Source organism: Desmodus rotundus, chromosome 10 (assembly GCF_022682495.2).
Source record: "Desmodus rotundus isolate HL8 chromosome 10, HLdesRot8A.1, whole genome shotgun sequence".
NCBI classification, from domain to species: Eukaryota; Metazoa; Chordata; class Mammalia; order Chiroptera; family Phyllostomidae; genus Desmodus; species Desmodus rotundus.
Window position 1 is genome coordinate 23,360,219 of NC_071396.1, and position 20,043 is coordinate 23,380,261.

Consider the following 20,043-nt stretch of genomic DNA (forward strand, 5'->3'; position numbering starts at 1 on the left):
CCCTGCCCTCCCCAATTTTAAAAAATAAATAAATCTTAAAAAAAAAAGAAAGAAAGAAAGAAAGAAGGGTTGGTATTTGCATTTTGTGTAGATTTTTCTTAACTTTTTATTTTAATAGCAGTAAATATTATAAAGCTCCTGTATGTTACGTGTTTTACGTTTTCTTACTGTGTTTCAACAGAAGCGCCAGGGTTTAGCAACACGTCGCTGATTATTCTCCACCAGCTGGAAGACAAGATGAAAGCCCATTCTTTCCTCATGGACTTCATTCACCAGGTAAGCACCCCTGCCGCCGCGAGCAGGGCTCCCAGACACCTGCGCTGCTGCCCTCTCTCAGCTCCTTCCAGGACGCTGGGCGGGCCGTGACTGGCATTTTACATTTTCTTTTCCACTTTAAAAGTAAGTCTAGGGATACCTGGAGGCCTGCTACTTCAAGTATAAAAGCTGCATTGAAAATAAGATAAAAAACAGAAAAACAATGTATTTCAGCAGAAGTGTTGTTTTAGCTTTTCTTGTGATACCCTGTGACATCCTGCCTTTCATTCAGATTTCCTGTATGCATTTAAGTATAAAACTTAGGTTTTCGTGAGTTTATTTAGTATTAGAAACACAGTGATGAGTAATAAGATAATAAAGACAGGATTTTTGTCTGTGGATTTTTAATTTTGAAGTGCCAGTAGAATCAAATTCTCATTTAAAGTATTTTTAAGGGATAGTCCCACTTAGATGGAGTCTAAACTAAAATTAGAAAACATTTTTGCTGCTGGACAGAATCGTTACATAAAGTCACCCATTTTTGCCGTCAGTAGGCTCCTGTGCACGTGTCCAAATGAATGGATTTCATCCCATCTTTGCTTATTTTCTCCAAAGTCAGTGCTGCCCTCACGTTACCGGGAGGCTGGTCAGTGCTGCGTAGCAGAACTTCCTGAGGTGGCGACAATGTTCTCTGTCCGTGGTGGCCGGTGCAGCAGCTCACTGTTCACACACAGCTGCTGCGCACCTGAAATGTGGCTGATGCTCCTGAGAAACTGGTTTTCTTAGAGTTTACTTTTAGTTAACTGAGATTTACATTGCCACCGTGGTGGATAGTGGCTCCCTTGTAGGATGGTGCAGTTCTAGGCGGTCTCAGAAATATCTTCCTTGTTCCTAATCCCACATTCTTCTTCAGTTGTAACACATGATTTGGCTCTTTTCTGCTCCTCATTGTCTTGGCAAGAGACCTCCATTCATTCATTCATTGAGTCCTCTATTCTTTAGTGTTTTAGGTGGGTTTCAGATTAATCAGTGGGAAGAAGGTTTTTTCTCCTGATGTAATTGTTTAATTAGTAAAATGTATCAGTATTAACAGTTGGTAGTTAACATTAACTGTCAACATATAACAAACCACCCCAGAATGCAAGTGGATTCAAACAGTTCTGTGGGCTGGATGGTCCTGCTGCTGATTTCCCCTGGGATCACTCCCTGAGCTACATTTAGGGTGGGCTGAGCTGGAAGGTCCCAAGCTGGAAGCTGGTGCTGGCTGGCAGCTGGGGCCACTTGGAGGTCCTTCCCTTGGTGTCTCTTCCCCCTTCAGGTGGGACTGCTTCCCGTGGTCTCGGGGCAGCACTCCAGGGTGTGCCCTTAGAAGCTGGAGCTCAGTGTCTCACCTCAGATGTCTTATGATGTCATTTCCACCAAAGCGACATGGGTTGAGCAAGTCATAAGGCCAGCCCAGATGAAGGGGATTGAGAAATTGATTGCACCTCTTAATGGGAGGAGTGGCCGAGTCACACGGAAAGGTGTGTTTTCTTGGGGGGGAGGAGTTTGTGGCCCCAATACACCGCACCGAGCATGCTGATTGATCAGAGGTGAGAGCCGCAGGCGTGAGCCCTTGCGGCATCCCTGGCACAGCCTCCCCGGGCTTCAGAGACTGTGAGGAAGCCACATGGTTGGTGGTGGTGATGTTCATTGCAAGGGAATGATCTAAAAATCCCTTTGGCTATGCCTTTATATTACTTTGAACATTTAGAGCTTGTTTCACTGAGGAATTTTCATTAATAATCAGGAAATGAAAGTCTGTCCTTGTCAAGCCAAACCCAACAGCAGCAGGGCCGTGGCTTCCCTCCAGAGGTGTGGGGAGTCCTGTGTATCGTGCCTGTAGCTGCGGGTGTTGGGCGCAGCCTGCGTCCTCGCACGGAGTCTGCAGCAGCCGGGCAGGGAGTTCTCAAGGTTCTTGTCTTCACCACGTGGCTGGGGCGAAGGGACTGTGGGGCCCTCCTTCACTGGCCGGGCGGGGACGCGGGGGCAGATGCAGCGGGGGCAGATGCAGCAGCGGCGGTGCCCGCACTTAAACTACACCTGCAGTAACCGAGGGAGCCGGGGAGCGCGTTCAAATCAGGGACCACTATGAACTCTGAGTCCAGAATAACCCCTGGGCGGGTTGAGTGGAGTCATAGAGCTGGATTCTTTGAAATATTCCATAGTCATGAAAAATAATGAATAGCTAAATGTGAAGAAGTAGGATGCTGTCAACATAAGAAACAGAACTATGTGTCCAGTGTGAGTCCTCTTGTGTTTTATGAATATAACTTCTGACATGCAAATACCATAAAAGCACACTGAGTTACGGAGGAAACTTAACCACAGCTACTGGTGAGGGCGGGGCTGGGGACAGCAGGCCCTTCCCTGTCTGCACCATCACATGTTCCAACCACGCACACCAATTACTCGTGTCGGTAGGGATTCTCTGGGGGGTTAGATTATTTTTGTTTTCTTTGTGCTTTTCTGTATTGAAAATAAACCTCAGTATGTGAAACAGGTCATTTATTAGTGAAATGGGTTATATTTAAAGTATAAAGGAGTATTATTTATGTCTATCTCTTGGCTTCTTCATAGTTCGATATACTTTATCAAACAGAGAGCATAGGAAAACTTCTAGAACCTAGTGATGTACCAGCAATGAGCATCACGCAGATCAGAGGGAGGAGATGAAAGGATTAAAGGTTCTGCCTGCACCCTGCACTCTCTTTGGGGTTCTGGAAATCAGTTGTTGGGTGTGGAGCCCACCAAGTTAATAGTCCACGCAGGTCTCACATCTAGGGGAGGTAACGGATGCAGGCAGGAAAGAGCGACTTTACCGTTTCGAGAACCATGAACAGCAATTTGAGAAATGAAATAGGTAGAGACAATAGTAGAGGAGAGACTCTGGACCGTCTGTGTTTCTTACAGGCCTTAGCGCCCTGGCTGCATTGGGCAGTGGGCGTGTGCGCGTTAGAAATAGCCAAAAGGAGAGGCAGCTGGAGGTGCTTTGGGGGCGAGCTCGGCCCGGGACTCTACCCGATGTGCCTCGGGTGCAGAGGCGACTGCGTTACCTTGTGTCGCTCTGAAAGCTCACCAAGCACGTGTCTGCTTGTGTCTTCACAAGGTGGGCTTATTCGGACGTCTTCGCACTTTCCCCGTCAGGGGAGTGCCCATGGCAACTCGGCTGCTGCTCTGTGAGCACGCGGAAAAGTTGGCAGCTGCGGTTGTGCTCAAGAACCACCACTCACGGCTGCCTGACCTCGTGAACACCGCGATACTGATTGCGCTAAACAAAAGGGACTGCGACATCCCGTCCAGCCTGACGCCTGCAGACATCTTCTTTAGAGAGGTAAGACGGGTCCTCTTCCTCCCCTTGACGTGGCCCCCAGCACCCGTGTCATTTACACTCTGGCCCTGGCCGAGCAGGGGAAGGTGGAGGACAAAAGATCTCGGGCATCATCACTCAAACAGCATCGCCGAGGTGGCGCTTTCCCCCTGCTTGCAGCACTGACTGTGGTGTCCTCCCCGGCCTGCCTGCGCTGGGTGCTCCTGTGCCTCCGGGTCCACTTTCCCCAGCAGGGCATCTTTGCCGGTGGACTCCCTTGCCTCTGGCTCCCTGTCCAGTTTGTGGAGGGTGAGGCCCTCACAGGTTGGAGTGGCTGTTCCCCCAGCTTCCTTCCTGCCTGCTTCCACCCTAGTTTGCCCTGCCCCCTTGGAGACCAAGGCTGCTCTCCCCACATTTCCAGTAACTGCTCCCTCCCGGTGCCCCTTCAGGCCTGGGCTTCATAGTGGCTCCTCCTGTTGCTAGCTAGCCCTGTGTGCCGCACTGTCCCTCCTCGGTCCCCTTAATCCTGCCCTCGGCTCTTCAAACAGTCCCTTCACTAACCTTGCCTCACCTGCCTGCTGGGATCCTGCTGTGCACCTCCCTTTTAAGATCAGATTTATTTTCAGAGGAAGAGAAAACCCTGTAAACTTCGGAGGGAGGAAAGATTAAGGTGCTGGTCAGCTGGTGGCAGCTGGACATTGTAGTACCCAGCTCGGGTGCTGGGGTGATGGCTGCCAGCCTGGTGAATGGCGGGGATGGGGGCTTGGCACTTTCTCTTGAGAGGTGTTGGCAGTAAGAGTCCGATCGTCGTAACTGAGCCGACAGCCTGTCGCTGCGCAACTATTTTGAGCGTGCCAGATGCTGCCTCCGCCGTCCCTAACTAGGACTGTCCCCTTCTCCCTTTGTGGCCTTCTCCGATTTTAGACACGGCGCCAGTGCTTCCCCCAGGCTGTGAAATGCGGCATTGTTTTCTGCGTTCGGGGAACTTTCACCTCTGTTTGGTGCGTCTCATTTTATTTTCTTTCCCCTACAGCCTAGCTGTGAGATAGCATATAACAGACTATGCCAAGCAGTCTCTTTTTTGCTTGATATTTGACGTACTATGACCTGAAAACAGTTTAACTCGCTGAACTGTGTTCAGGGTTTCTGTTGATTGCATGCGTGTGTTTAGTCCAACAGGCGTTCCGTCTTCTTACCTCCGGGTCAGTCGTTTTTCTAGAGACTGTAAGGGGGCAGAGCACTTCCGTTGTTCAACCAGGAACTACACCCAGATTCTGAATGAAAGGGAAAAAAATTCACCTCAGATTTCATGATCTGATCCCTCAAACTGTCTTATACATGATTTTTCACGGTAAAGTAAAGGTTTTCTTTGAAAAAATTATTAATGACAAATTATTTTAAAGAATTGAGCAAGAGCCTGGTTCCTTTTTCTGCATTTGGGTCAAAGTACAAAGCATTCTAGTTAACTGAACATACGTATGTTTCCTAGTTAACTAAAAGAGGAGGGAACGGTCGAGAAATTATCATTTGGACACACGAGTCATGCGCAGTACCTTAGGAATGCACTAAAGCAAAACTAAAAATGGGATGGGGCCTCCAGACGGTGCTCCCTGAGGAAATTGTGCTGTTGAAGACTTTCTATCCTACCGCCACTGATCTGGATTTCTCAGGTGGCGACCGGTGCTAAGCTCCTTTTGGGAGTGGTTCTACAGGTTCCTCCATGGGCAGAACCACAATAAAGAGAGAGCGGAAAGAGGATATGCATGAGTAGAGTGAAAGCAGATGTTTGAATAACGTTCTGCTGTCCATTCCCTTGGGAGTGGCAAATTGCATTACCAACAGGTATCTGCACGTTAGGACCAGAGCGGGTTAAGCCAAACCAGTCTGATTGGTGGGCTCTGTAGGGGAGGTGTGTTCTGGCAGCCCTGGCGGAGAGTAAAGTGATAGAGCATCTGCTGGCGGGTGCACTCTCCACCTTGTTTCCATTCTGCCTCTAAAAGGAACAGGCCTTGTTGGTGCAGCATATGAGCAATGTTTGAAACGACTGAATACATAACTCACAGGATAATAAGGGTGGTTAGTAAGTATTTGGGCATTTTATCTGCTTTTACTTCATACATGCTTCATTATTGTTCTTGCATTAATAGGATAAGGAATTCTTACATTTAATCATACAAACTAAATGTGCCAAAGATTTCTTGCTAGGGTTCTTAGGATGCCTTGGACTGACGTCAGAAATACAAAAGGTAGGACAGGTTTGCAAGACAGAGTGGTTTTTTTTTCGGCCACAACTAGTGTGTAAGCTTCTGAGGACAAAGACTCTGATTTCTATTTCTTATCTCTTGAGTGCCCAATGCTGTGTGAACTCTAAATACTGAGTAATACCCAAGGGGAAGAGCTTAACTGTGAGCTGAAACGGGAAAGAGGTGTTTCAGGGCAGCGCTACCTTACCTTCATGTGCTAACTAATGACAAAGAAGAAGAGAACAGGGAGAAGTTATGGATTTAATTAGTTATTTTCTATATAGCTGCTGCTACTCTAAAAACATTTCTGTTATGTCTGAAGAAGAGGAATTCTTCAAAGAAAGAAATTGGCAAGTGTATTAGTTTGGGTCATTTTAATTTATTAGTTTAATTCATGAGTTTGGTGTCTTACATTGTAACATCGTTTGTAACCTAGTACTACTTGAAGGTGGCCTTGAGCACTAGTAGCTATAATAAAGAAACATTTCAGTTATAGTTGTCCCTCGGTATCTGTAGGGAATTGCTTCTAGAAACCTCACCACCAACTCCAAAGTTCGCAGCTGCCGAGGTGCCTTATGTAAAATGGCACAGCATTTGCTTATGACGGGCGCGCACCCTCCTGGAAGCGTTAAGTCATCTCTAGGTGGTTTATAGCAGTGATAGAATTACCTACAATGCCCGGTGCCACGTGCGTAGTTACACTACACTAGGCATTGTAGGTAATGCCTAGTGACAGTGACAGCGTACCTTCCCCCTGAGTATTTTGGACCCTACAAATGCCGAACCTGCAGCTGTGAAGAGCTGCCTGTATTTGGTGTTTCAATACAAAGTTCCACATGGTAACAGTCCAGAATTAGTAACTCATTGATAAGACTTAGTTTTGTGGGCAGTCTGACTTAGAAGTTAGGAGATTCAAACTTTTCTTGGTTTTTAAATTTATTTTCACCTTTAACTCTTTTTTTTTTTCCTTGACTTACGAGCTGAGGGTGTGTACGACTTAATGAGGCAAGCTCATCGAGTAGCTAGTTGTAATTGCTGCCTGTCGCCTCTCTGCCCCCCCAGGTGTCCCAGGTGGATACCATCTGTGAGTGTTTGCTGGAGCATGAGGAGCAGGTCCTGAAGGACACGTCCTTGGAGTCCGTTGAGTGGGCGGAGGTGGTGGTCAACGTGAACACCATTCTCAAGGTACCGAAGTGTGGCGGTTTCGGCAGGTCCCAGTCCAGAGTGTGGGTGAAAGAGGAAGTGGTTTCTGTATCCCTCCTCCGCTTCACTAATAATTTATAAGACTTTAGCCATTTGTTCATTCCAAAAAGTTAGAAAAATTAAGTCATTGTATCAGTCAGTTAACAGCTGTTTTGAGTATTTGCCTTATGCCTGTTAAAAGGTTCTATAATCCTGAGTTGTATTTGATAGAATAAACCTTTTGTTCGGAGAAGGACACACACACACACACACACACACACACACACACGTATATATCATTGTAAACGTGTTAATGTTAACGTACCTAAGGTGTCTATTTTTTAATTACTCAAAAGCTCACTACTTATATTATCGATTAAAATGTTCCATTTAACTTTAGCTAGTGTACTTTATAATAATGGAGGGTTTTTTTTACTTTGGTTACTGCAGTTTTCCAAAATGGAAGTTGGATTGTGGAGTTAAACAAATTGCAAATGCAGAAAGAACCAAAAGGTTATCCTGCAGACCTATATTGAGGATTTTTTCCCATTAATAGGCTGGTGCTTCGCATGACCTGTAGAAATACGGGGATCGGCACCTCCTGCATAAGGTAACGCGTTTCATTGTATTCCAGGACATGCTGCAAGCTGCCAGTCATTATCGGCAGCACAGAAACTCCCTGTACAGAAGAGAGGAGCCCCTAGGAAAAGAACCGGAATATATTCCATGGACAGGTGAGGTTGCAAACACTGAGCCCACATATGCTGACCTACTAGCAATTAATCAAAATATATTCTAATGAGCCATCATTTTTGGAAGCTCTGTTATTCCTCTAGTGCAGGTTTGTACGTGAAATGAAAAATACCTTAAGTCCATCTCCAAAAGGAGCAGTTCTCGTGAAAATCGCTTTATCCCTTGGAATAATTTACAGGTCTCCATGATTTGCTTATGGACCAGTACTTACTACATGTCTACGAGGTTTTAATGCATGCCGTTACTCACAGAAGCAGGCCCCGGCCCTGGAGGCAGTGACTGTACTTTGTGCTGACTTAATATGAGAAAGTCGGGGGACTAGCACGGCAGGAGTTTAGAAGGAGGGAAGGCAGGCTCACGTTTACCTGGCTTTGCTCGGGGAGTGTCCATGGAGAAGATGGGGTTGAAGCAGGACAGAGAAGAGTCAGCTGAACCCCTCTTTGGTTTATGTTTCCAGCAGTGGTGAAGGGGTAGAGTTTTTAGACGGCTGGTCTCCCCCCTAACCGGTTTACAACCCTTACTTCCCATGTCATTTCGTGTGGTTTCACAGCAACCAGTGGCCCTGCTGGCCTCCGGACGGCAATCACGCGCCAGCATGAGGTTGTGCTGAAAATGGTGTATCCCCAGGCCGACAGCAAACTCCGCAACATCCTGACAGAGCAGCTGGTCTCGCTGATTGATTGCTTCCTGGACGGGTATACCTGTCAGCTCAAGTCCCTGGACAGATCCAACGAGCAAGAAAGATACAGCAATCTGGAAATTGAATACGCACAGAGACGATCAGAGCTCCTATCTCCTCTTCGTGAGTGCTTGGTGTTTTGCTCAGGCTGAGGGTCTTTGAATCTGCAGAACAGTTGAAGGAGTCAGATCATGAATGCAGTGTGTTCAGGGTGGTACTGTTAATCTGACTGTGCCAAAAATTTAAAGCACTTGTGTACAGCTTTCTGTGTTTATTTAACCTTGTTTTTGTTGGGATTAGGAGAACTGCCTCGTGCTAGTACGTGCAGGAGGGGAATAGCATCGGAGGTAGGCAGTGAGGAAGCAAGGGACTGAATTTGCATCTTTAATGATTTTACACGGATTCCGAAACCAAATGCCAGTTACCGGAAAGGTTTCTATTCCATTAGTTATTTTTAGTATATAATCCAGATAAAGGTAAAATTGCAAGTGTATTTTTAAATTACATTTCAAGTTTTTACTAATAAGATTTTTTTCCACCTGGTGTCCTTTCCATAGTCACACTCGGCCAGTACTCATGGGCTGCGTCGTTGGCAGAAAAGTACTGTGACTTTGATATCTTGGTACAGATGTGCGAGCTGACTGAGAACCAGACCAGGCTCCAGCGCTACATGACCCAGTTTGCGGACCAGGTGACAAACGGGGACCGAGGCAGTAGCGCCTGTGTTCAGGCTGTACCGTGTCAGACCTGACGTGGGGTTTTTGGAAGATGATACAATTCTTTTGTGGTTAACTTAGATACTAACTTGTATATTATGTTTCTTTGTAAATTGCTAGACAGTTCTTTATATATAAATATTACTGAAGGATTTACTTAGGTATATGAATATTGGTAGAGTTGTAAAATTTGGAATAGAAAATAGAGCACAGGACACGATACGTTTAGAGAGCCCAGATTTCCATACCCCCTAAGGTTGCTGTTTTACCTGGTTTGAAATCATGCTCCCTGTTTTTTAACAAAGTTCCCATTCTCACACTGTATGGGTAACTTTAAGTTGCTCTTTAGAGTTAGTTTATTCAGTCACTTGATTTTTATGTAAAAACTGATCTTTTTTCCTCACTATAAAAGTGAAATTGTATAAAATTCAGAAAACCCCTAAAAACAAAAAGAAGATTTCAGAAATCACTTATAAATTCCAGCATCCAGAGAGAACTGTTTCAAACATTTGGTTTCTATTCTAGGCTTCTTACTCTATGTTATTATAAACAAACATGTTTTATGAACTCTTTAGTTTACTTAATACATCACATTCGTCCATAACATCAAGTTTTCCACAGCAACATTTTTTTCCAGAACGTTTTTAAATAGTTTTAGGATTTCATGGAATGGATATAACTTGTCTTACATGATTAGTCCCTGATGGTTGGGCAGGACTTAACTAGTATTTCATAGTAGCCCTGAACTAAATGAATTTGTGCCCAGCATTTTATTCTCTTTATGGATCTAGTTTCCTGTTGACATTTGCCATCCATTTTTGCATTGGTTATTTTATTTTCCTTACTAGTTAGTTACTTTAAAGTCCTCTTGTACTACAAATCTGACCATTCTGAGGTCTGCTTCTGTTGCCTGCTTAGTACTCATCTTTTCCTGCTTATGTTCTGTGCTTTCTTCATTGCTCTTTGGGTATTGTGTGTAAAAGGCCCATAAAGGTGGAAACCGATGCTGTTTTTCCGCTGGGCAGTGAATAAGTGGAGAGACCACTCCACTTCATTGCGGATGGAGGCGGGCTGGCTCTGGGTTGCAGCTTTTGTTATATTCTTTCAGTTCTGGTTTCAAAAGCCTGTGGAACCGATGTGTTCCTTGCAGAATCCCCCCTCTGGGGGACTCTCTCAGCTACTGTGAGTCTGCAGGACAATTTCATCTTCCTTTCAGCCACTCCAGCACCCAGCAACCGCCCTGCAGGGGAGACTGGCTGGTCACTTGGGGCATCTCTAGAATCTGATTCATCGTGCCAGACTTCCATGGGGTAGACGCAGAAGTCCACCCCGAAAACCTTTTATTCTTGGAGTGATGGTCTTGGCACTGTCCGCTGGAACTCTCCGTAGTAATGGAGATGTTGCTTGCATGTGCTGTCCAAAAGCAGTCTGCTAGCCCCATGTGGCCCCTGAGCACCTAGAATGTGGCTAGTGTGGCTGAGCTACTGAATTTTTAAATATTAATTAAGTTTAAACAGCTGCATGTGATGCAGAATGTTCTAGACTCTGCGTGATTTTGAGCAAGATCTTTCTGAATCTGAATGACCTCATTTGTCAGATGAGGTGATTCAATTAGGTGGTTTTGAGCACCCTATAATATAGGAAATGAGTGTTAAAAACGAGATTTCTGTTTTGTACTCTGAGACCTTTGGAAGAATTTTAATATTTTATTATCAGAAATGTATTTTTTAAAACCGTATTACTAAATAGTATTACTAAATAGTATAAAAGACCCATAAAGGTGGAAAATTACTATTTAGGAATACTATTTGGTATAATAGTATTTTATAGTATTTAGTAAATATTTTATAGTACTTAATAGTATTTAGTATATTTTATATTATTTAATAGTATTTAGTAAAATAGTAATACTAAACAGTATTGGGTTCTTGGCTGTGTTATTTATAGAATTTTTCAGACTTTCTCTTCCGTTGGTACCTGGAGAAGGGGAAGAGGGGCAAGTTACTGTCCCAGCCCGTTGCTCAGCACGGACAGCTGGCGGATTTTTTACAAGCTCACGAGCATCTCAGCTGGTTGCACGAGATTAACAGCCAAGAATTAGAAAAGGTAAGAAGGGTTCAGTTATGTGCAGCAGATTTCGGTCATTTTTTGTTAGTTTTAATTTAGTTTTTAGTAATTAAAATACTACTTGTAAATTATTTTAAGTGTGTATCTCTTATTTGCTCATGTAATTTGAATATTTTTGATTTATGATAGTGTTGCCATTACCTCTAATATCTCAATTTAAAAATGTAGTCCATTGTGATTTGACTGTTACGATAGTAAAATAAAGCACAAAGATCTCATTAACGTGTAACACTCGACCTTTTTTATGATGAGTGTTTTCTTATAATAAAACACTGAAATTATGAGTAAAAACAGTACATAAGTTAATTTTAAAGTTTTTGACAGGATGTTAACAACTATCATATGTAGTAGTCATAGAGCAACAACTGCTTTATACGTGTCTCTTCCCAATAGGCAGTGGGTGGTTGATACTTTGTTGTGAAATCACTCTTCCCGTGCATGTGGTGCTCCTGGGTTGTGTGGTTTGCTGATACTGACCTGATCTCTCCTGGATGTGGCTGGGGGTGGGGAAGTCTGAGTCGCACTTGCTGTCTGCTTCAGCCTGAATCCGCAGCCAGGGTCTCGTCCCAGTTTCACATGTTGTTTACCGTAGGCGCATGCGACACTTCTGGGTTTGGCAAATACGGAAACGCGTTACTTCGCAAAGAAAAAAACCCTTCTTGGCTTGAGTAAACTGGCTGCGTTAGCTTCAGATTTCTCGGAAGATACACTGCAAGAGAAAATCGAAGGTAAAAGAGAACTTCAACAGCAAGACATTCAAATCAGTCATGCTGCCCACGCACCCATACAGTGCGCTGCTTTGTCCCCTCGGGGGACCCTTCCGAAAGGGGACCCCTCTTTCCTTTAAGAGGGGCGCTTCCCACCCACTGTCCTTAGATAACCGTCCAGGTACACACTGGGATTGTGTCTTAGAGAAAAGTGGTTTGTATTTTACATAATTCCTAAAGAATGAATTTAATGGTTTGCACAGAGTGCTCTGATCACACCCTTAGTGACTCATCCGAGGAGAAGAACTGCCAAGAAATCTTGACCTTTACTCCAGGGCTCGTGGTAGGTAATGGTCCTCCTGAAGTACTCGGTTTCGAGTTCACGACTTTTTAATGCCATAATTGTGGAACTGTTTTGCGTATATTGTAGATTGAGAAAAGGGTCGAATATATTATTTTTGAGAACCAAGGAGAAGAGAGATACAAAGAGAGTCAGAGGGGTGGATTCTGTATTAGTTAGTACATTTGATTTGGAGCTGTAAGATGGAGTCGTGGTCCTTTAAGAAATGATTGGTTCTGTCCACTGGAAAGACCCCAGGAGTATGAGTATACCTAGTCCCGCATTTTGGTTTCTAACTACCATTTCTCAGTAAAAGGAAATGAGGGCTTATCGAAGAAATGGTCTTGGGGAGTCTTGTTGGGCCAGAAAGCACGGTTAATGTAGAGATACCAAACAACACAATAATTCCCACAGGCCTGGCCAAGTTTGGGGATAATTTGAACACCAAAAAGAATGGTGGTAAAGGATTTTATTTCAGTTTAAAAGAGAAAAACCCGCAAATCCGCAGTGATGCCCAAAGGGGAGTGACCAGTGACATGCTTCTGTACCAAAACAGAATGCTAACTAATTAATGTGGAAAGAATGATTGACTTGGAAAGTGGCCCCTTTGCAATCAGGGTGAATAATTGGGCATCAGAGGACGCTAGAGCCATGGAGTTGAGGTGTCAGGGGAAGAGGATATTCTCGTGTTTCAGCGTCTCATCACACAGACCTGACGGGTATCACCAGCGACAGACGATGAGAGAAACTCACGTTGCCCGCGTGCGAGGGGGATGTAACTCAGCAGTGTGTAACCCCACCGGTGTGTGTTCTTGCCACAAATGTTCGACCTCAATCTGATCTCAAGGGAACGGTTAGCCATACCCCGATTAGGGGCATTCTGGGCAGAGTGGTCAGCCCCGTCGGCAGCAGGGAAGACAACCGCAGAAAGGATGCTGCCCCAGGTCAGTGGAGCCTGAGAGCCACGGCAGCCAAATGCGGTGTGAGATTTTTGATTGGCTCCCGAGCCAGCCCCCAAATAACCAAAACAACTGTGACAGACGTTTTGGGGACAGCTGGGGAAATTTGAACTAACTTACTGGTAGGCGCTATTACTAAATTGCTTATTAAATTCTTTAGGCCCAATTATGATATTGTGGTTGAATGTCCTAGTTCTTAGGAGGTACATGCTTAAGTTTCTGGGAATGAAATGTCCTGATGCCTACCGCTTGCATTAGGTTTAAGGGGGCAAAGAGGAGCAAAGACGGAGAAAGGTTAGCAGAGGTGATTCTTACAGCACACACTGTACTCCTGAAATTTTGCAAGTTGAAAGTTGGTGGGGGGATCTCAGCTGTGTGGTCAGGGGCGGAGTTTGTGCAGACCTGGGGATTCAGTGGCAAGGCCTAGCCACAGCGTCCAGCCTCTGGTGTCGGACTCGGGTTATACTGCCGTCATTCCCTGTCCTCTGGAGACTGGGTGTCGTCGAAAGAATCTGGACAGAAATCAGGTCGATCTGGTTTGAAGTATTTCCTCCAACTTTTGCTAGCTTTGTGACCTTGGGTAGCCGATTGACCCTCTGAGCCTCGGTTCCTCATCTGTGAACGTGCGTAGTTGTAAGGACCAGAGACATTGTGTATTCCTTGCAAAAAATCTCTTAATAAATCATAAGATTAGCATTTAACTTTCACTGTTAAAGTTACTTTTCACCATTGGTAGAGTCTTCCTTCAGTCTTTCATTTTGAACACCAGCCTTCATTTCTCACTTTCTCCTGATAGCGTCGGCACCCTGGCCATTGTTTTGCATTTCATGGCTTCTTGGCTCTTGCTCTCGACACAGTAGAAGTATTGCCGGGTTGGAGTAACTTTCTATAGACTGTTGTTACAATGTGTCTAATCATAGGAGTGGGTTTTTATTTTATTTTTTTAGGAGTGGGTTTTTTTAAAGGACTTCTTTCTGGTTTCATAAGTAATTCCTCATAGAAAGTTATAAATTTTCTGTTACTGTTTTGTGTATTCTCCCGATGGGTTTTTCTAGGCATGGAAATTGCACATAAATGTTTGGTTTAATTTTGTACAGAATGTGGAGCCTTGTGGGATAAGGCCAGTGTGTGAACGGGCCTACGGGTGCTTTGGTCCCTGCACTGTGCTGGGACCGCTGTGCCTTTCAGGCTGCATGGCGGGTCTCAGCCCTTCCCCTGCCATCCAGCACATTGTCACGAGCAAAGCCAGGTTACGGGGCTGCAGCCAGGACAGCTTATTGCAAGAAAAAGCACCTCATCCTTGAGAGAGAACCATTGCTACTTATGCGGTTCGACACATAGTCATCCAGGATTTATTTTTCCTGGAATTCACTCATAGTGGCTTTTAAATAGATCACTGTCCTCAGTGAACGAAGTTAGACTGGAGGCTCTGCTGGGAAGAAGCACCTTCCCGCGTCACCGCACGGTGGACTGAGATGTAGGGGCCTGTGGTCTACCCCGTGTTTGGGCAGTAGGCTGTGTCTCCTCCCCTCCCCCATCCCCTGTGACCAGCTCTGGTTGCTGCGATAAGTCGAGTGACTTGAGTCAGACCATGAATATGCTCGACCATCATCAGGAATCGAGAATAAGCAGACTTGAAACTCTAAGATTGAATAGTGATGGCATGATCTTCAGAGATACTCCTTTTTCTTTTTAAATTCAGACCTTTCTGAAGAGCAAAAATAAAATCTGCTCCCCTCCCACCCCTCTTTGTCATTTTGAATTCTAGAAATGGCGGAGCAGGAGCGCTTTCTGCTGCACCAGGAGACCCTGCCTGAGCAGCTGCTCACGGAGAAGCAGCTCAGTCTCAGTGCCATGCCAGTCCTGACTGCGCCGCAGCTCATCAACGTACGTGCTTTCCGAATCCCTGCGCCGTTTCTTACTCTCAAACACGCCCTGGGTTTCCTGGGCCATGCAGCGTAGTATCTAAGAGCAGTCATCTTCCTGCTCCTGGTAACTGCCCCTGGAATGAGTCGTTAGAGCGGCTGGGGAGCAGGAAGCCAGTGAGCGGAAAGCAGTGAACAGCCTCTGCCTCCCCGTGCGTCTCCCCCTTGTTCCTAGAACTGCTTGTCCAGTTGGCCAGGAGGAGCTCCTAGTGTCTCTTTCTCAGGGTGGGACCGATGTGCACCCTGGGGTCCACTGCAGGCCTTCCTGTCAGAAAAATGCCTTCGGGGCCTGGCCGTTGGTAGCCCGGAACTGCCATGCTCTCCCTTTTCTCCAGAGCACGACCCACTCGTTCCAAGGGCATCGCTAGATTGCGGGCCACAGCCTAGAAAAGAGTCTGGTGGTTGTGCACACCTGTAGCTTCAACTCTACTTCTTTCTTCTTTCAAGAAGGCATTTCAAATGCAAGAATGATGTCATAGGATTACCTTGATTTTGCTCTAGTTATGTTACAAAGAAAGAAAACAATTCAAAAACTCATATACTTTAGCTATTATTAGGAACAGATTTCTTATAATGCAGCTCACAACAGCCTCTCCTGATCCAGCATATTTAATTTAAAAATCTAAGATGCTGTTGTTTGTGTAAGTCACCCTTGTTTTATGTGTCAGTCAGAAGGAGAAAGTACCACTTTACTCTGATACACCGTCGATTTTCATACCACGTTCCAAGTTCAGAGATGTTAACATCGTGGGGGGGAAGGTTGTTCAGAAACAGGAAATAAAGTACTGTTTTTCAAGTGTTGTAAGAAGTGAAAAGTAAACAGCTTTTTTTCTGAAATGGCTTGAATATTTTTGTGAAAGGATTACATACCGTATTTTTAAATGAAATTTGTTATAAAGAGATAGGAAAAACTCGGTAATATTTTTAGTAAGGCAAGTACTTCCCTGAGTATAAAGGCTGCAGGGCGTTCACAAAGTGCAGACATGAGTACCCAGCCAGCTGTGGTCTGAGCAGCCGGGGCCACCGTTGGTAACGTGCTGCTGTGCGTTTTCCTGTCTGTTACGGAGCCCTGGACCAGCCGCGTACTGAGTCACAGATCTCAATGCTACAGCCCGTCTGGGAGCAGCACTTCAGAGGCATTGCTCCGAAAGTGCGAGGGCAGCACTGAATCGCAGGGAGTGTGCTCTAAAGAAGGCCGGAATGCATATGCTGCCTTGGCCCTAACGATACAAGTGTGCTGACGTTTTAAAAGGATATATGTGCATGTATATACCCGGTTATTCAAGTTAATTGCCGATTAAACGTGTGCATGTGGTAAAGGGTTACTGTGAGGTAGGCGGAGGGTAATTGCACATGGACACTGCTCTTTACCATAAAAACACCAATAACCTAATTCGAGAGACAGTGACGTCTTTTCTCCCTAAATTTCTCTGGTTTCGCTTATGTCTTGTCTTAAACTGGTCCTCACGCTTCCTTTACCTTGCCGCAGCTGTATATCTGTGAAGAAAACAGAAGAGCCAACGAGTATGATTTCAAGAAAGCTTTGGACTTGCTGGAGTATATTGCTGAGGTAAGTCAGTCCATCTGAGGTGGCCACAGGCAGGTATCAGACTGTTACAGGGTTTTCTGTAGAACTGAATACACAGCCCGGGCTGGCGCGGCTCAGTGGACTGACTGAGTGCCAGCCAGTGAACCAAAAGGTCGCTGGTTCAATTCCCAGTCAGGGCACAGGCCTGGGTTCCAGGCCAGGTCCCCAATAGGGGGCATGCGAGAGGCAACTGATCAATGGATTTCTCACGGATGTTTCTCTCCCTCTCTTTCTCCCTCCCTTCCTCTAAAAAACAATACAACCCCCCCCAAACAAAACAAAATAAAACAAAACCGTGAATACATAAAATAAGAAAAACATACCTCTGTTAGGCAGTGATGAAAAGTGAAAAAGACTGTCTGGTTTCGCCACCCTGAACTCTGGGATTGCACACAGAAAAGTCATCAGGAGGTCTTACTTCCTGCCAGTTCTCACACGTTCCCGGATGACTTTTTTCTGTGCACAGATAAAAAATGCTGCTTTTCAAAGTCCTGAGCTATTTTTTCTCTTTCGTTTATTAAGCCGTTGTTAATTCCTCAATTCGTGTTGCTTTATCAATTCATTCTTGAACTATTCACCCTATGAAAGGCTGTTCTCAGCCTTTGGGGGAAAAGGTTTATAATGAAGATTCTGTAGGATGAGTAGTTGGTCTTGCAATTAAAAGTCGTTTGGTCGATTTAGAAACAGCCATTTGGAACAACACGGATGGGTCCTGAGACTATCAAGCTGAGCAAAGTAAGCCAGACAGAAAAAGTCAAGGACCATCTGGTTTCGCTCCTATGTGGGATATAGAACGGAAAGCAGCAGATGAACGAAGAAGACAGACAGACAGAAACTCCTAGACACAGACAACAGTGTGGTGGCCACCGAGGGGGGGGGGGGGCTCCCGGGTCCGTGGTGACAGAAGATGTGACTTCGGTGGTGGGCTCACCGTGCAGTGTACAGATGATGTGCACTAGCGTTGAAACCTGCATAATCTTACTAACCAGCGTCACCCCGATACGTTTAATTATAAAAAGGAAAGTACAAGTTTTTAAAAAATAAAACGGTGTTTTGGCTTTTACATTCCCTTGTTTAATATCTTAACCCTCTCAAGGTTCTGCTAAAATCTGATTCTCAGAGAATAATCAAACATTCACAAATTATTAATTAGATTACTCTTCTTTCTAGTGTTACTATTTTAAAGAGAGGGATTTTTTTAATTAGTGAATTAAAATGAAGCAGTGACGATGAAGAATTAGGAGTTGGCATAACTCAAATGTAAACAGGTATTTCTTTTAAAAAGGACTTAATGAGGATGTTTTCTGTTTTGCTGCGAAGGAGGAAGATACAAACACAAACGACCTGAAACTGGAGATCCTTTGCAAAGCTCTTCAGAGAGATAAGTAAGTTCTTAGCACGAAGCTCAGATGCGGTGTTGGAAAGTGCTCTTTACCAGGTCACACACCAAATAGTTTTGTAACCTAACTGTATAATAGTACATACTAGTATATAATGAAAAGTTTAGTGGTTGTATTGTAATCTTAATTTTTCCCTCAGTAATTAAGGAATTCGCTCAAGGACCTCATTTTTTATTTTAAAACTTTGTCCGTTTGCATGGAAAAATACATGTTTTTATTTTCACAGAAGTATGGTCACTTCTGCCAAACAAGACTTGAGGCTGCTTTTTTTTTTTAAATAGAAAATTATTACAGTTTGAGGGTCAAGCCCTCTTGCAGACTTCAGAGGCCTGTGTGTCACACTCCCCTCCGTCCCACGGAGGAGGAGCTTTATCCGGGGAACGGGGTGCTGATGGTGGCGGGGAAAGACTGCGAATGATCAGCTGTGGGCGTGGATTGTCTCCATCCGGGGAAAGAAGTATAAAGAGAGCGCGACTTCAGGGCTGAAAGCCTTCCCTGCGCCCCGTTTCCCCTTCTCCCGTGGTGCTGAGAAGGTGCAGCCGCACTGTTTCTACGGAAGCACTTCTCCTGTGACCACTCCCAGATAGTCAAAGTTGTTGTTCAGTTTGGTTCTGCAGGTCACCCTCTGCAGCCTGTGGCTCTGCCCACTGGAGTCTCCTTCCTGGTCATCATCACTAATGTGCTGTCATGTGACTGGAATTCCTGGCTCGGGGTTTACCATGTGGATTAATACATCCATCGATTGCTACAAAGCAGTGGTTCTGGTGGTTTGAATTTCCGTAGTAGAAAATTCAACTAGATAAGGCAAACGCACACACCAGACACTGGTTACCTAATTTTACCTTTATGAAAAGCAGTACGTTCTAACGTATTGTCACTATTGCCTGTGCCCTGAAAGAGCGTACTGTGGGTGCTCACAAGGTTTATTACTTCTGCGTAGAAATTCGTTGGGGAAAGATACCTCACAACTTGGTTTTGACATCAAATACATAATGGTTATATTTGGTGAATAGCTGCCTAAGTGTAACAGCTCATATCCAATTTAAACACTAAGTATAGTCAGGCTCCCTTGTTTAAATAATTTAAAACAGTATCACAAAGCTCAGGGTTTACCAGGCCTGTGCCCCGTCCAGACAAAACCACAGGAGCAAATGGACGTCCTTTATCTCAGATACATTCGTGGTTTCATTTGTCCCTTCCACTGATTTTGTTTTCTAGCTGGTCCAGTTCAGACGGTAAAGATGATCCGATTGAAGTGTCTAAAGACAGTATATTTGTGAAAATCTTACAGAAACTTTTAAAAGATGGTAAGTGGTTTGTTAATATTGGAAATTACATTACTCCCCAGTTTTAGAAATTTTAGAATAACAGGGATTTGCCAAGATGTCAAATGCCAGGGCGATTTAAGATCAAATGGTATCGTATTCAGAATTAGAGAGATTTGTTCGAAATTAAAGAAGGACTTTTTTCCTTCCTCTCCAACTGGGGCAGCCCGCATCAGGTGGAGCCTCTGGGCTCCCAGGTCCCGCGGGCCTGCCCCGACCGAGCTGGAGCTGGTGTCCATGCTGGGACTGAGGGACTCAAGCGCTGGCTGCGGTGTCCTCTCTCTCGTTCTCCGTGAGCTCTCGGGAAGATCCAAAACTTGAATGAGACAGACGTCTGAGGTGTATCTCCTACTAAACTGACCATGTTATACTGAAGAACAAAGTACAAAATGGTTTTTTTGAAAATCCATTCTGCCCATTAATACTCTGAAACTCACTTTGGGAACAAAATAAAAAGAAACGAGAAGGGAGTATGTTTTGCATTTGTCTTGTGCC

General features: G+C 44.8%; 1 protein-coding gene across 1 annotated transcript in view; it reads left to right on the forward strand.

The window, feature by feature from the left end:
• The window catches only part of NUP133 (nucleoporin 133), a 44,917-nt gene that overhangs the window by 21,252 nt on the left and 3,622 nt on the right, over nucleotides 1–20,043 (forward strand). Inside the window, exons 14-25 of the mRNA XM_024561905.3 lie at nucleotides 182–276; nucleotides 3,404–3,628; nucleotides 6,910–7,032; nucleotides 7,664–7,763; nucleotides 8,333–8,584; nucleotides 9,019–9,152; nucleotides 11,125–11,283; nucleotides 11,897–12,032; nucleotides 15,079–15,197; nucleotides 16,725–16,805; nucleotides 18,144–18,208; nucleotides 19,442–19,530. Of these exons, the coding sequence (XP_024417673.2) occupies nucleotides 182–276; nucleotides 3,404–3,628; nucleotides 6,910–7,032; nucleotides 7,664–7,763; nucleotides 8,333–8,584; nucleotides 9,019–9,152; nucleotides 11,125–11,283; nucleotides 11,897–12,032; nucleotides 15,079–15,197; nucleotides 16,725–16,805; nucleotides 18,144–18,208; nucleotides 19,442–19,530 (1,578 nt within the window). The remainder of the gene's footprint in view (nucleotides 1–181; nucleotides 277–3,403; nucleotides 3,629–6,909; nucleotides 7,033–7,663; nucleotides 7,764–8,332; nucleotides 8,585–9,018; nucleotides 9,153–11,124; nucleotides 11,284–11,896; nucleotides 12,033–15,078; nucleotides 15,198–16,724; nucleotides 16,806–18,143; nucleotides 18,209–19,441; nucleotides 19,531–20,043) is intronic.